Raw genomic sequence first — 15,805 nt, 5'->3', positions numbered from 1 at the left:
ACAGAGACAGGTTATGGAGAGAACAAGCTAAACGCAGGAGAAGACAGGAGGAGCCAGAGGATGAGAAGGTTGGAACAGACTGCTGGAGTTAGTTTGAGGCCAAGCAGAGCAATTTAGGAGAGAAGAGAGAGAAGTCAGATTGAATCAGTCAGCTTGGAGAGGAATTTTGAGCAAAAACAGCTGAGTTGAATCACCCAGCCAGAGCTCAGAAAGAACTAGAAAGGGTGAGTTTATTCAGCAGCAAGTCTCAGAGGCTGAAAACATTCTAGGCCGTAAGCTTGTACGGAGACTAGAAGCTTCCAGGACTAGGCCTGGGTTAGCAGACAGAGGCAGAAAGCCTCAGAGATGACAATTACATCCGGTGAATAAAAGATACTTTTACAACTCAGGTTTTAACTAAGCTTTACTTATACTGTACTCTTAGAGATAATTCATTACAGTGCTTAAATACTGAACAGTGAAGTGATTCTTGACGTCTGAAGTTTAGATCCTCGCCTTGTCTCTCCGTCTCGGCGAAGAAGCCCTCCTGACAGTCCGTCACTCAGGCTAGGTTACTGACAGGATACACATGGGATGTCCACACACACAGCACACGGAAATGGCAGAAGAAACTGCTGTCACACGGCAGCATACACGTGCAGCAGCCTGTCCCTTGCCAAAGGCACACGTCCCTCGGGTGGGCGAGCCTTCCCCCAGCTCTGCAGTTTTTACTTATTGCTCCACTCCACCTCCAGCAGCGCAGCTAAAGACCCTGCGTTATGCAGGTTATTTCACCATGAAAACACTTTAACTAGGGGCTAGGGAAATAAGCAGGGAGCGTATTTGGTAACCCTGGAACAAACCATATCTTAGGAGGGGACCAGGCCAGAAAGAAGGCAGGGTGAGAAGGCTAAAAGCAGCGAGAAAGCACTGTGTCTGTGCAGAGGGGTCCTGGGAGGAAGGAGGGGCAGGCGACACAGAGCCTAGGGGACATTGACTTCTAACACTTTTAAACTTGGCCTAGTCTCAGATCCAGGAACAAAGAGACATTTCTCTAGACTAGCCTGATCCCAGAACCCAGGCTGGCAGCAGATCTCTGGGGATCCGCTGAGGAAGAGTCAGTTCTTCTGGGGTAGTTTAGGAACAAACCACGTTCACCCCAATGTCAGAGATGACAAGCACTTAATCAGTTAACTGATAGGCAAGATGCTTCTGTTCCAGCTCTCCCCTCTGGCTGCCCTCCACCACCCCCTCCCCTGCTAAACAGCTAACTCCTTACTTCCTAGCGTGTGCTGCCCCTTGTGCTCTGCCCTTTCCTCCGCTGGAAAGATGCCTTCCTTCTTGCCTGTGGCCACGGTAAAATAAGCCACTACCCAAAGACTATACATGGACTGACCCTGGGCTCCAACCTCATAGGTAGCAATGGATAACCTAGTAAGAGCACCAGTGGAAGGAAGACCTTGGTCCTGCCAAGACTGAACCCCCAGTGAATGGGATTGTTGGAGGGAGGGCGGTAATGGGGGTAGGATGGAGAGGGGAACAACCATATAGAAGGGGAGGGGGAGGGGCTAGGGGGATGTTGACCCGGAAACTGGGAAAGGGAATAACAATCGAAATGTAAATAAGAAATACCCAAGTTAATAAAGATGGAGAAAAAAAAATTTCCATCTTCCATGAAGCAATTCCAGATCCCTCCCTGTGTTTGAGACCAGTCATTTATCTGTCCTACATTACAGCCCTTCTGCCTTCAAGTAAACAGGCCATGTCCGTGTGTTCAGATCCACAAGCGTCTGGAGAGTGGGATGTGACGGTTCTGTTCTGCCCCACAGAGATAACTGGAGAAGCACACACTTTGTTACCTGGAAAGTCAATCTAAGCAACAGCACGCCACGCAGGCTTTATTCATACTGTTTCGAGCCTTATTTTACTAATAATTACACGTCCACCCTCCGGTTCATGTGGTGATCATTATACCTGTATGGAGTTTGATTCCACAGTGTTGTCTCTGGAAGCCGGTCAGCAATACCGAAATCCCACCCACAGCCAAACAGTCAAAGCTGGGTCGTTTGTTTGTTTAAATCCAGCTTACCTCATTAGCTAAGGCAAAAGTCCCCCAGTGAATCGCCACGGATCTCTTGGCTTGAACGTCAATGTGAATCCTTACAGCATCCTCTGGGTCAGCATGTTGGTATTTCATAAACCACCTGATAAAATAGCAATTAATTAATCCAATCTCTGAAAACAGCCTAAATCCCAACGGCTGTTTCACCTAATCAATATTTAATAGTCTGCATATCTGGAGAGAGAGTTGTGCAATTAAGAACACAAACTAGTTTTGCAGACCTGAGTTTGGTTCCCGTATCAGGTGGCTCACAACACACAGACACACACAGACACAGACACAGACACAGACACAGACACACACACACACACACACACACACACACACACACACACACACTCTCTCTCTCTCTCTCAGTTAAAAATAAAATAAGATTTAAATCACTACGATTCTTCACAGGACTATGAACATTTGAAAACATAGCAGCTTTTTGTATTCACAGTTTTCACATCATTTATCGTTTGAGAATTGTATACATGTATTCGAGGGTTATTTGTACAGCTTCCCCTATTCCTCGGGTTGATTCTATGTCAGTGCACCTAAGACCGAATCAACAGCCATCAAATTCACACCTCACTCATCCAGAACCAGCTACTCTGTGACTCCGATGTAGCTCTTCTGGGCTAGGACTCTGGTGCTGAGCGTTTGCATCCAGAGTTGAGAATTCCAGGGGAGGCCCACAGCAGTGAGGAGGAGGAGCCCAAGAGCAAGTCTGGGGACACCAGCAGACTTAACTGGGAGAAAGCAAGCAGGGCTGCCAAGACAGCTCTGCAGTCAAGACTGTCTGCTGCCCCTGCACAGGCCTGAGTTCAGTTCCCAGCGCCCACACCAGGCAGCTCACAACGGCCTGGAACTCCAGCTATAAGGAGCCGGACCCTCTTCTGACCTCTGTGGGCACCCAAACACAAGGCATTCACTCACACAGATACAAGAATATGCCTAAATATTAAAAACAAAATTTTGGGGTTGGGGATTTGGCTCAGTGGTAGAGTGCTTGCCTAGCAAACGCAAGGCCCTGGGTTCGGTCCCCAGATCCGGAAAAAAAAAAATCTTACATTAAGCATGGTGGAACACATCTTTAACCCCAGCACTCAAGAGCCACATGCAGGCCGATTTCTAAGTTCAGGACCAGCCTGATCTACAGAGCTAAGTCCAGGACAGCCAGGGCTACACAGAGAAGCCCTACCTCAATAAATAAATTACACACACACACACACACACACACACACACACACACACACACACACACACAATCATATATATGAGTAAAGAATTAGAAGTCAAACTCCAGTTACTACAGAATAAAAATATTGTACAAACACAAATGACCAAATGAAAGGCAAGCCCAGAGTTAATGTATCAATCCAGGTACTATGGCACACACATATATAACCCTGCCACTGCACACGAGGAGGCTAAATGCAAGGCTGGATTGCATTGCCAAGACTTTTCCCCCCAAATAAATAGTGTACAGTGTAATGTGTTAGTGTACAGTGTAGTGTGTTAGTGTACGGTGTAATGTGTTAGTGTACAGTGTAATGTGTCAGTGTACAGTGTAGTGTGTCAGTGTATAGTGTAATGTGTCAGTGTACAGTGTAGTGTGTTAGTGTACAGTGTAATGTGTCAGTGTACAGTGTAGTGTGTTAGTGTAAGGTGTAATGTGTTAGTGTACAGTGTAGTGTGTTAGTGTACGGTGTAATGTGTTAGTGTACAGTGTAATGTGTCAGTGTACAGTGTAGTGTGTTAGTGTACAGTGTAATGTGTTAGTGTACAGTGTAATGTGTTAGTGTACAGTGTAATGTGTCAGTGTACAGTGTAGTGTGTTAGTGTACAGTGTAATGTGTCAGTGTACAGTGTAGTGTCAGTGTATAGTGTAATGTGTCAGTGTACAGTGTAGTGTGTTAGTGTACAGTGTAATGTGTTAGTGTACAGTGTAATGTGTCAGTGTACAGTGTAGTGTGTTAGTGTACAGTGTAATGTGTTAGTGTACAGTGTAATGTGTTAGTGTACGGTATAATGTGTCAGTGTACAGTGTAGTGTGTTAGTGTACAGTGTAATGTGTTAGTGTACAGTGTAGTGTGTCAGTGTACAGTGTAGTGTGTCAGTGTATAGTGTAATGTGTCAGTGTACAGTGTAGTGTGTCAGTGTATAGTGTAATGTGTCAGTGTACAGTGTAGTGTGTCAGTGTATAGTGTAATGTGTCAGTGTACAGTGTAATGTGTTAGTGTACAGTGTGTGTTAGTGTACAGTATAATGTGTTAGTGTACAGTGTAGTGTCAGTGTACAGTGTAATGTGTCAGTGTACAGTGTAATGTGTTAGTGTACAATGTGTGTTAGTGTACAGTGTAATGTGTTAGTGTACAGTGTAGTGTCAGTGTACAGTGTAATGTGTCAGTGTACGGTGTGTGTCAGTGTACAGTGTAGTGTGTCAGTGTACGGTGTAATGTGTTAGTGTACGGTGTAGTGTGTCAGTGTACAGTGTAATGTGTCAGTGTACGGTGTGTGTCAGTGTACAGTGTGGTGTGTCAGTGTACGGTGTAGTGTGTCAGTGTACAGTGTAGTGTGTCAGTGTACAGTGTGTGTCAGTGTACAGTGTACTGTGTTAGTGTACAGTGTAATGTGTCAGTGTACAGTGTGTGTTAGTGTACAGTGTAATGTGTCAGTGTACAGTGTAATGTGTCAGTGTACAGTGTAGTGTGTCATTGTACAGTGTACTGTGTTAGTGTACGGTATAATGTGTTAGTGTACAGTGTAATGTGTTAGTGTACAGTGTAATGTGTTAGCATATGGTGTAATGTGTACAAACTTTAAAGATAAGGTGCAGAGAGTCTCACTGCTAGTCAAGGAATTTTACTTTAAGTAAAACAGGGCTGGAGAGATGGCTCAGCAGTTAAGAGCAGTGGCTGCTCTTCCAAAGGACCTTGGTTCAATTCCAGGCACCCACGTGGCATCTCACGATTGTCTCTAACTCCAGGTCCAGAGAAGCAGGCACCCTCACGCAGGCACACAGACACACATGAAGGCAAAACATCAATGCAAATAAAAATAAAAAAATAAATCTATAAAAAAAAATCAGTAAAACTGAATAGTGGGTGTGGCTACCCATGACAAAGTCCTGAAAGGCCCACTGAGGCCTTGGAACCAGCCCAGCTCCTGAAGCACAGAGCCTCCTGGTCCCACTCCCATCGTGGCTAGAATGCCTTTGGAAAGTTTTCTCCAATTCCCTTCACTACACTTTCGTGTCTGTGAAGTAGAAACTGATCCGCCCTAGAAAGGACTCGTGGCAGTTAGGTCACCTAGACAGCTTGTGAAAGCACTGAATGCCGCACCTACTCACCGACTTCCGCTGGAAAGAAAACGAACAAAAACATCTCATCTTCAGGGAAAAGAATGAGTGATTTTGTCAAAGGACACGCACATGTTTCGCTTAGTTTAGCTGGGGGAAATGTCTTCTTCATGTTCTTTTCATTCTAATTTGCCACTTGCAACAAACACTAGGGAGGCCGAGGGGTGTGGCTCTCACAGGCGCTCTGCCCTTCCTGGAACCCTTCATGGAAGAGTCCATCCATCGGCAACAGCACAGGGTGATGTTTACTGTACGCAGCTGTTGGGTGCTCCAGGAACCCAAAACAAAGCCTCTGTGTCCTCGACGGCCTACAGAAGCGATGTTCTGTCTCATGGCCTGACACTCAGGAACCAAGGCAAACCGGAAACAGTCTTGGTGAGTCTACTCACTTACCAAACACTCCGATGCAAGCCCACTTCCTCTCTAACTTCATGTTTACCAGAAATGGTTCTTTTTTTTTTTTTAACTCTAGCAATTAAAATGAAGATGTTAGCACTAAGGAACCAGGCCAATGAGGGGTCACTTGACCTAGCTTGTATGTCCAGACTCTGGATTCAATCCCCAGCACTGCGAGAGAGAAACAGGAAATGCTAAACTCCAGCTACAATGTCCAGGGATAAGAGACCCCAGAAGAAGGCATGAAATATTCCCAGCACAAAACTAAAAGCCAATGTTCTGGGGGGGGCTTGGGTTTTTTTTTTTTCTATAATCAGCTTACATGTGCACATAATTCCTAAGTTTTATTTATAAAACAGCTAGTGTTGACAAAAACAACACACACACACACACAGATTCCACAATACATGTGACCTCCCACATTTAATACTCTTAAAGCCAGCAATGCCCCCAGCCCCCGCCCAGCCCCCACCCAGCCCCTCACAGCCTAGAGAGACTGCAGCACTGCAGAGAAGGCCGTAAGCATGATGTTTGCTGTGTCACCACAGACACATACATCAAGCGCAAATGCTGCTGCCTGTGAAGGCCTGTTTTATAATTATAAAGAGATATTCTAATGTAGTAAGAAAAAACCAACATCATTTGAAAATTATCTGTAACAGTTTTTTTTTTAAAGCCATGTTGATATTTTCAGAAGTTGCATGAGAACTAAAATAATTTGAATGGAAAAAGCAAAATTCAAACACTAATACTGACTTATACAGTAGCTTCTGTCATGGTATGTGGTGGGAGTGATTTTCTGAAGCAGTTCCTCCTGCTCAACCTCTAAGTTTTGGGATTAGTGGCCCGGGCCACCTCATCTGACAAGTTGCAATGATTTAAATAATTACCAAGAATCCGAAACAGGTGAGAGCATCTAACCCTACCCACGACGAGGAAACAGTAAGACCAACTAACCAAAGAGCCGTTAGCAGACTAGAAGAAGAGATGTTAATAAGAAAAATGGTTTGGGAGCTTAAAAGTTAACAAATTTGACAGAGACGGGGATATGGCTCAGTGATAAAACTGCTTGCCTAGCATGCTGGAGGCCCTGGATCCGATCTCCAGTTACAGAAAAGAAAAATGGGTGGATGGATGGATGGACAGACAGATGGACAGACTGACAGGCAGGTGTCAGGTGAAAACAAAAGGCTGGATTCACCCAATCCAGTGTACAAATCACTATGAAGTGAGCCCCCAGCCGTTGCGATTATAAATGCACTGCTTGTCTTAAGGATGTTTGTGGGGCTGCGCAAATGGCACCCATGCATCCACATGTGGAGAAGAGTGTGGACATATGTACACATGTGTGTGTGGCATGTACAGGCCAGACCTATTTTCCTCTACTACTCTCTACCTTAAGAAAAAACGTTATCACATTTATTTACCCTTTACGTGTGGCACGGCATGTGGGCAAACGTAAGCAGAAGTTAGAAGAGGACTCACAGGAGCTGATTCTCCTTCTAACCTGCCGGTTCTGGGGATCAACCTGGGCCTCAGGGATTGCCAAAGTGCCTCTCAGGCATTAATCCATTTCCCTAGCCTGATCTCACTGACTCGTTAGACTGGCTGGCCACGCACCCAGGGCCCTCCCGCCTGCACCCCCAACTCTGGAATTACAAGAATGTGCTGTCAGGCAGAGCTCTTTACATTAGGCTCTGAGAATCCAAGCCTGTGTCCCTGTGCTAGCCTTGGGAGAGCATTCATTTTACTGCCCTGCGAGCCAACCCCCTAGACCACTTTGTTGGAATCTGTTCTGCTGCATCTGAACATCTTGACAAAACCTTATCTCTCTTCCTTAAGGAGATTAAGACACACAGTATTAAGTAAAACAGACAGTGACAGGGTCTGCCTGTCGTTAATGGCAGTGTGGCCCATATCTACTCTGAAAATGAGTGCTGAGTCCACAGTGGCTAGAGAAGCAGTGAGTACTGTATGTTAGGACCAGAGTCTCTGCCTGCAGCTCACTGAAAGTAACCATCTTGAGGGCTAGCTCCAGGACGATTCCTTGCCTTCTCGCTCTGTTAAACATAGAGGAGCTGCAGGGCAGGCACTGGAAAATTCCTATCAGGGTAAAAGATAGTCATCTCTAGAGAGAGCCATCCACGGGGGGAAAAGGAAGGTTAATTCTGGCTCCTGGATATAAGTCGGAGGGTACGTAGGTTCTGGCAGGGTATGTGTAAAATTGAATGTGAATCGACTTCAACCTCCATCAACGATAATCAAGCCCACCGCTAAAATCACCAGCTACAGAGTATAAGGAGCACCACCTGTAAAGCACACACTTACAAACCTTGGCTCATAAGCTCCAATGGGAATAGCCGCGAGGTCAAAAGGACCAAACCTTTTTCCAATCTCTTCAAAAGCAGGGCAGTAACCAGTATCCCCAGCGAAAAAGAACCGATTCCAAGGCCCTAGCACAGACCAGCTGCCCCACAGAACCTTGTTGTCATCCAGGAGGGTCCTTTTACACCAATGTTGGGAGGGCGTGAAAACGAAGGTGACCTTATCATGGCCAGGGACGCAATTCTCCTCCCACCAGTCGAGCTCAATCACGTTCTCACAGCCACACTTCTGCATCCAGTCGAGAAGGCCCAGCGGCACGAACCACCTCAGCTCACTGCCAAACCGTTCATTCAGAGCCAGGACAGAGCCGTAGTCCAGGTGGTCGTAGTGGTTGTGACTAATGAGGACAGCATCTATTGGGGGCAGTTCGCTTATGGTACACGGGGGACGGCGGAACCGCTTCGGACCCATGTACTGCGAGGGAGAGGCTCGAGAGCTGAACATGGGATCCGTGAGGAGGATGAGCTCGTCCATTTCCACCATCAGCGTCGCGTGTCCCAGCCACGTGACTCGTAGGCCAGCCTCTCTCACTCCAGCTTCTTCCGGGTCACTGATAAAATAAGGCTTAAGCACTGGGAGTTCTTTGTCAAGCTCCTGTATATATAAAAAGAAGAGAAAACAGCAGTATTTAAGGCTGAAAAGATATTACATCATCGCAGAGAGCACTCTGACCTAAATTCCTGAGGGAAGAGCTATTTGGGGACAACTGAAGTCATCCAAAGTACCTGCTGCTTCCGCTCGGCCCTCAAACCACACGAGACTTAGTAACAACAGTTAGGGATCTAGAGCCCTGAATGCAAAAGCAAAAGGAAAATTAACTTTAAAGCTCTCAGAACCGCTAGGTTTATTTTTTGAAGGCTCTCTTCCGGAACGCCGGCAGGAGACTGGCCTCCATGCAGGCGCTTGCCGCTGGTGACTCACTGAGCTGAGGATGTGTTTGCTGGTGAAAACCGACCTGAGAAGCAGCCCGGCCCCCGGACCTTACAAAGCAAGCTGCAGCAGCCGATGTTTAACCCTTGGATCTTACATACCTTACTTTTTGGGCGCATAAAGTTCAAAGCAAAATAGTGTGATGCCTCCTGGGGGGTGAGGGGTGTGTGAGGAGGGTCACATTCATAAACGGGTCTTCTCATTCCTTACCCTTACAAAGCCGGCTGACACAAGAAAGGGTGAAAAGGAGCCAAGATGCCACCCAGACGGTCTGAGTGAGAAGGCCCAGCCAGGAAAGGAAAGAGAGGACAACAGTGATGTCTCTTAAGCCCTCCAAACTCAGTTCCCCAAGTGGAAGATGGGTGTGACATTGTCATGAGAACTGAATTAGGAACGGCTGGCTCACAATGCACACTCTAGAAGTATTCCGAAAGAAGACAGACAGTAAGTCCTAACCCCAGTGGGCAAGCACGCACCAGGCTTGCCAACTTCTTTTATCTCTACATAACCAGTAACCTCCACTTGAGCTCCTAGGTAGCAGCTGGACACATGAAAGGACTCATGACTGTTTGTTCAGCTGTCTGGGTGCCCACTCCGGGCACACACGAGAGCTGTGACAGTCCTCGACAGTGCCAAGCTGGACAGGGGAGGGAACATTTACAACTCTGGGAGGCGGACGGAGAAGGATCAAGAGTTCAAGGCTAGCCTTGGTTAATATCGTAAGACCTGTGGAAAAGTCTTCACTGCTCTCTAATGCTTGACAAAGTCCATCTCATCCCCTTGCCCAACAACTAGCTGCCTGTGAAACTCCCTGTCCTGGACTGAGTTTCAGACCCCCTACTGACCCATTTCTCAGACTTTCCCTCTCTCAGTCCTTTGAGACGGTAATTAAATTGTACATCTTCCAAGGGGCCGTCTCTAAGTCTCTCCAGATGGAGGCCTCGCCCTGGACGTGCATGTTTCTAGGAACACGGGCCTCCTCTAGGGATCCTGGTTTGAAGGTAGACTCTTGTCTTATTCAGCTCGGAAATCATTTGAAGTGCCAAGTTTAGTGACTGCGACACGGGATGTGATCAATAAAAATGTTTGGATAAGGTCTGGAGAGATGGCTCAGTAGTTAAGAGCACCGACTGCTCTTCCAGAGGTCCTGAGTTCAACCACATGATGGCTCACAACCATCTGTAATGAGTTCTGATGCCCTCTTCTGGTATGTCTGAAGACAGTTACAGTCTTCTTAAATATAATAAATAAATAAATCTTTTTTCCCCCATGTGGAGAGGTTTAGTGAGAGAAGAGTAGAAGAGAGGAAAGGCAGTTGGCCATGGGCATGTGGTGGGGAGGGGGAAGGAGGCAAGAACAGAGAAGAACAAAGAGTAAGAGGAGGTAAGAGGGGAGGATGAGAGAGAGTGTAAGAGAAAGGGTAAGAGCAATAAATAAATCTTTAAAAAATTTTTTTGGATAAATTAATGAACAAAAAATGCTAGTTTTTTTAATTAATTCTCAAATTTCACAATTAGGGTTGGTGAAAAGGTATCACGTTATATATATATATATATATATATATATATATATATATATATATATATATATATATTTGCAGAGAATTAAGAAGGAAAAATGTTCTAAAATAAAATGGGGGCAAAGGAAGAAAAGGGCTCTGGAGAGATGGCTCAGCGGTTAATGCGCCTGCTGGTCTTTCAGAGGACCAGCACCCACATAAGGCAGCTCACAGCCACTCACAACCCCGGTTCCAGGAATCCGATACCTCTTCTGGTCTCACCACACACAGTCACAGAAACTAAACAAGTCATATCTTTAGGGAAAGGAAAGAAATGAATGTGTTGGGCGTAATACTAGCCACATGACAGTGATGATGACAGAATGCTATCACATCAAGGACTCTACTGAAATACAGCACAAAATAACATCGGCAATGGCCGACACTTATATAGAGTTTACTGTTAGATGCTGTGTTGATTCATTAAAAAAAACTTTAGATTTAATATAAATCAAAACACCAGAGATTAAAAACTACCTTCATCTTAGAGACCAGAAAGTAAAGTTACACAGTTACCCTTACAAAAGTCAGCCAGAGGGTCCCGTGCTACCTTCTAATTCATTCTCTCTCTCTCTCTCTCTCTCTCTCTCTCTCTCTCTCTGTGTGTGCTGCTGCTGCTAGTGAAGACTGAACTCAGGCCCCATCCATGCATAGCCTGTGATCAAACACTAAGCCACCTTACATTATAGGAAGTAGGAGCTCAGGGAACAGTGTGCAGAATACGGGGAGATAAGACAACAAAACCACAAGGAAACGCTTGGTTGGGGGGGTGGGGTACATTCGTTATCTTTTCTGTGACAATCTGTTCTGCATGTGACAATGTTAAAACTCATCCAATTACACTCTTTAAATATGTGGAGCTTGTATGATGTTAACAAAACCACTTTAAAATGTTGAAGCAGCACCACATGAAGCAGTGTGTTGAAATATCTGGAAAATCACGACCCCTGAAAACTAATGCACCTTGGGTCTGCTCCAGTTTAAAGGCCAGCTGGAGCTTGGCATTTCGCATTATTGGAAGGGCTGCCAGGCCATAAAGCCCACACTGGGCATGGCATCATTAGCAGTCTCAATTGATTCGCCAAGGTTAAGACATCACCGTAGGTGGTTTCCAGGGGACGGAGGAAAGCAAAAGAACGACATGAGTATTACATTTGGAAATAACAGGAATGAGTTTCCGTAGTTGCACATATGCACGAATATACTAAAAACCACTAAACTATGTTTAATGGGTCAGTCGTATAGGATGGAAATTATTGCTCAAGAAAGTGTCTTTCTTATAAGAAGATAAAAGTAGCGATGAGATCTGAACACTTTTCTTTGCTGTGGGGTTTGGATGAGAAAGTTCCCCAGAGGCTCAGATGTTTAAACACTTGGTTCCCAGCTGGTGGCGCTGTTTGGGGAAGTTTAGGAGGTGTGGCCTTGCTGGAGCAAGTATATCAGTGGGAGCGGGGTTTGAGGCTTCCATGCCAGGCACCATCCCAGTTCTCCGGGGCTTCCTGCCTGCAGTTCCAGGGGTGAGCTCTCAGCCTGTGCCTGCTGCCACGCATCTCCACAGTGATGGAACCACGGGAACCATGAGCCCAGATACAGCTTTCCTTCTACAAGATGCCTTGCTCCCGGTGTTTTGCCACAGCAACAGAACATTAACACATCTGTGTGCCCGTCTTCCCTCACGACAAAGCGACAGCTTATCTTTACCAAGGAACCGCCTGGCAGCTTCCTCGGAAAACTCAAACAAACAAGACCTACAACTGAGCAACCAAAGAGAAATCAAAGCAGAAAACGATTTCCTCGGGAATCCAGGGAGATGACTGAGGGGGTAAAGGGCCTGCTACACAAGCCCTGAGACTGAGTTCTGATCCCCACCATCCCCCACAAAAGCTGACCATGGCATGTCTGGGACCTCAGCACTAACTGGGAGAAATCAGGATTCCTGAAGCTCCCAGGCCGGCCAGCCTAGCTAAGTCAGTGGCAGACTAGACCTTCCCAAAAACTGAAGGTGGAGAGTGATAAAGGAAGATGCCCAGTGGCACGCTCCAACCTCTGCACACTCACATCTCACGTGTGTGCACACACACACCAGAAGGATTTATAAATATTCATTCCAACAGAGTTAGAAAACGAATGTAGAACAGGAGGGATGAAGAGAAGGAAGGAATTCTTGATTTCTTGAAGAAAACAAGGTTGTTTGTTTGGCTAGACCAATATTGTCTTGGTTAATTTTCCTTCATGGAAAATGCAAAAGGGAAATCATAAGGCCCATAATTACTGATGTTTTGATTTTCTTGAGGAAAGGGTTGTTTTGAAGTGTACAGATGTCTTTGATCCCAGGCAGTAGCAGTAAACTGTGGGATGTTTCGCAGGGAATGAAAATCACAAGAAAAATATGGCTCTGCTCATCTGAATCCACCCTCTGCAGGGGAAGACTTTCACAGGGAACCTTTCATGCTTCAAACAAACAACTTTTTTAGACAATGTGCCATTTTAAACATCTAGGCCAAATCCTATTACAAGCAACTCTTGGGATCTGTTATCTTCGGTTGTTCTGGATTTTTTTTCCTGTGCCCACTGAACACAAAAGCTACCTAGTCATTCTGGAACAAAACAAAGGATGGAATTTTCCAAGGAGAAGATACGGGAATTTCCTCCAGCCGAAATAAGTACAGAAAGTGTTATTTTCACAGTGAAAACGCCTGCTCGGTACTGACGACAGGGATGAATACAAAATGAAGATGTCTAGGGGAAAATAGGTACCAATGAGATGGCTGGGTCTGCTCAGTGTTGGAGATTTCCAGTCACGACCAAGTGGCTCTGTTGCTCTGTGCCCTAGAGGGGCAGCACACCATAGCAGGGGATCTACAGCAAGGCCCGGAAATGAAAGAAAGGAGAGAGGAGAGTCACCTTCAAGGGCAGCCATCAACGGCCAGAAGACCTCCCCTACTGAGGGGAGTCTGAGTGTTTCTACCGAGCCTCGATAGCATCAGGCTGAGGAAAAAGCCTTTAACACATGAGCTGAGCAGATCAAGTAAGATTTAAACCACTGCAGACTATCTCCTGGGACTGGTACGGAAAAAAAGGGACAAGCAGTCAGGGTAGAGCATAAAACTGGTTCCCAACTCCTGGAGTCCCACTCTGATTACCCAGCCCTGCTGGGCAGCCTGCGCTCCAATTTGACAGCCTCCTCCAAGTAATGACATTCACCAAGTATCTGTCTCCCTCCCTCCTTAAAAGGCTGCCCCTCGGTCAGTGACCGTGAACCGTAATAACAATCAGACAAGGTCATGGAGCCAACAGCGTGGCAAAGTGACAACAGCCTCTGAACAATGTGCGGCCCGTGAGCTGACACTCTGCTCTAATGTTCCAGAAGAGACAGATTCCCACCCAGAATGGCCCCGGGGAAGAAACTCTTTCTCTCCGGGCAACTATCTGACCCACTTTCTTTAGAACCATCAATTAAGGTGCACATTAATCATATGTTTCTTCTACAGCACTTTCAGATACACAGGTAAACAAACACAATACACTATAACATGCTATTGATAGCATAATATATAATTTCTTTATGTAAATGTTATTTTCTTTTCAGAGTAGTGACTTAAGGTCAGGATCTACTCAAAAAACGACCGCCAGAAATCCAATTAAATTAGAGTTGACCTCCGGTCTCGGGTCCTCACCTATTTGCCCCAATTTTGTTTCTGTTTGTGGTTTGGGGACTTGGGAACTGCAGCTGTACTAGGAAAATGCACATCCTTTTAGCATGTTTTAAAAGGTGTTTAAACACAAAGTTACAGTTGTCCCTGAAATAAGGAAAGCCAACATGTGTTTGATCTAATTCTAGGCTTTCACGGAAGACAAGGAGGAACTAAGATGGGTAAGATGTCATCAGTGAGATACACACTGAAGTAGTGCAAACGTGTTCTTCTTTCAAGTTATTCCGAATTCATTTTTAAGTGGCATATTCAAATACATGCGTCCCCTTCGGTATCTTTTTTATACCCTGGAGAATGCAGCCGTATGTAGCCCTCCCTCTCACATCTCTGCCTGACTCACCACTGCAACTGTGTTTTAATACACACACAGCTGACTGACTTAGTCTATTCACACTTTAGCACATAACGGAGTATGCCCGGCACACTGCGTGTGCTCAGTAAATGCTAGCTAACTAACACGTGACTAGACACACTTGCATTCCTAAGGTCCATGCTGGTGCAGCCAAAGGCAATGCTCCTCCTCACATGTGTGCATCTTCTGCAGATTTTCTTGGTTTTCCAAGAGGACAAACATTCCCTTCAAGCCCACTGGCCTGGCAGGTCCTTAGAGTCAACCCAATTTCTAGAATCTCTTGAACTGTTCCAATGAGGAGATACAACTGTACGCTCATGCAGCCACTGAGTCTCTGAAGGAAGCAACACTGAACCCCTCCCTGCTGACCTCTACTTTTAGAAGCTGTGGCTCAAACCAAGGAAGAGATTTACACCAACGAAAACCACACAGCTCATCATCCTGACCTTACACCCTAGACCCTCTCCTCCCAGTCTGACTGTTTCTTCTCGGATGGAGTTCATCAAGGGGAGAAGCGAAGGCCAGGTGAGATGGAACACACCTCTAACCCCAGCAGTCAAAGGGAACGAGGATGGCGGATCACAAGGTCAAGGCTAGTGTGGGCTCTCGGTAAATTCCAGTAAGTTCCAGTAAGCGCCCGTAAATTACACAGGGAGCCTGAGTCTCAAAAACAAAACAAACAAACAACTAAACAGTTTCCTTGTTCCTTTGTCTAATCCTCAAAAGCTCTGAATCTAACTTTTTAATCTATTAATGCTAGCCTAACTCTAAAACGTTCTTAAAAAGAAAATATTGAGGTCAGGCCTGGTGGTCCACGTCTAGCACTTGAGAGTTTTACAAGTTTGAAGCCAGCCTGGGCTACAGATCAAGATCCTGTCTCAACCAACAAAACAATTTATTGGGCCTCAGGTTTAATCCATCAGCAGCCTAGAAAACATATCCATATCTCTGTGTGTATACATGCATATCTATACATACATGTGTAGATAAACTATACACATCTCTGTGTGTATACATGCATATC

General features: G+C 45.7%; 1 protein-coding gene across 6 annotated transcripts in view; it reads right to left on the bottom strand.

Moving 5' to 3' along the window:
• The window catches only part of Napepld (N-acyl phosphatidylethanolamine phospholipase D), a 45,967-nt gene that overhangs the window by 5,484 nt on the left and 24,678 nt on the right, over positions 1–15,805 (bottom strand). For all 6 annotated transcript variants that reach the window (XM_087656412.1, XM_087656414.1, XM_087656410.1 and 3 more), the window contains 2 exon segments: positions 8,176–8,822; positions 2,069–2,183 (listed from right to left, as the gene is read on the bottom strand). In XM_087656412.1, the coding sequence (XP_087512538.1) occupies positions 2,069–2,183; positions 8,176–8,822 (762 nt within the window).

This window comes from Rattus norvegicus, chromosome 4 (genome assembly GCF_021556685.1).
Source record: "Rattus norvegicus strain SHRSP/BbbUtx chromosome 4, alternate assembly SHRSP_T2T, whole genome shotgun sequence".
NCBI lineage: Eukaryota > Metazoa > Chordata > Mammalia > Rodentia > Muridae > Rattus > Rattus norvegicus.
The sequence above is the reverse complement of the archived record's forward strand: the minus strand, read 5'-3'. Positions and strand labels throughout refer to the sequence as shown.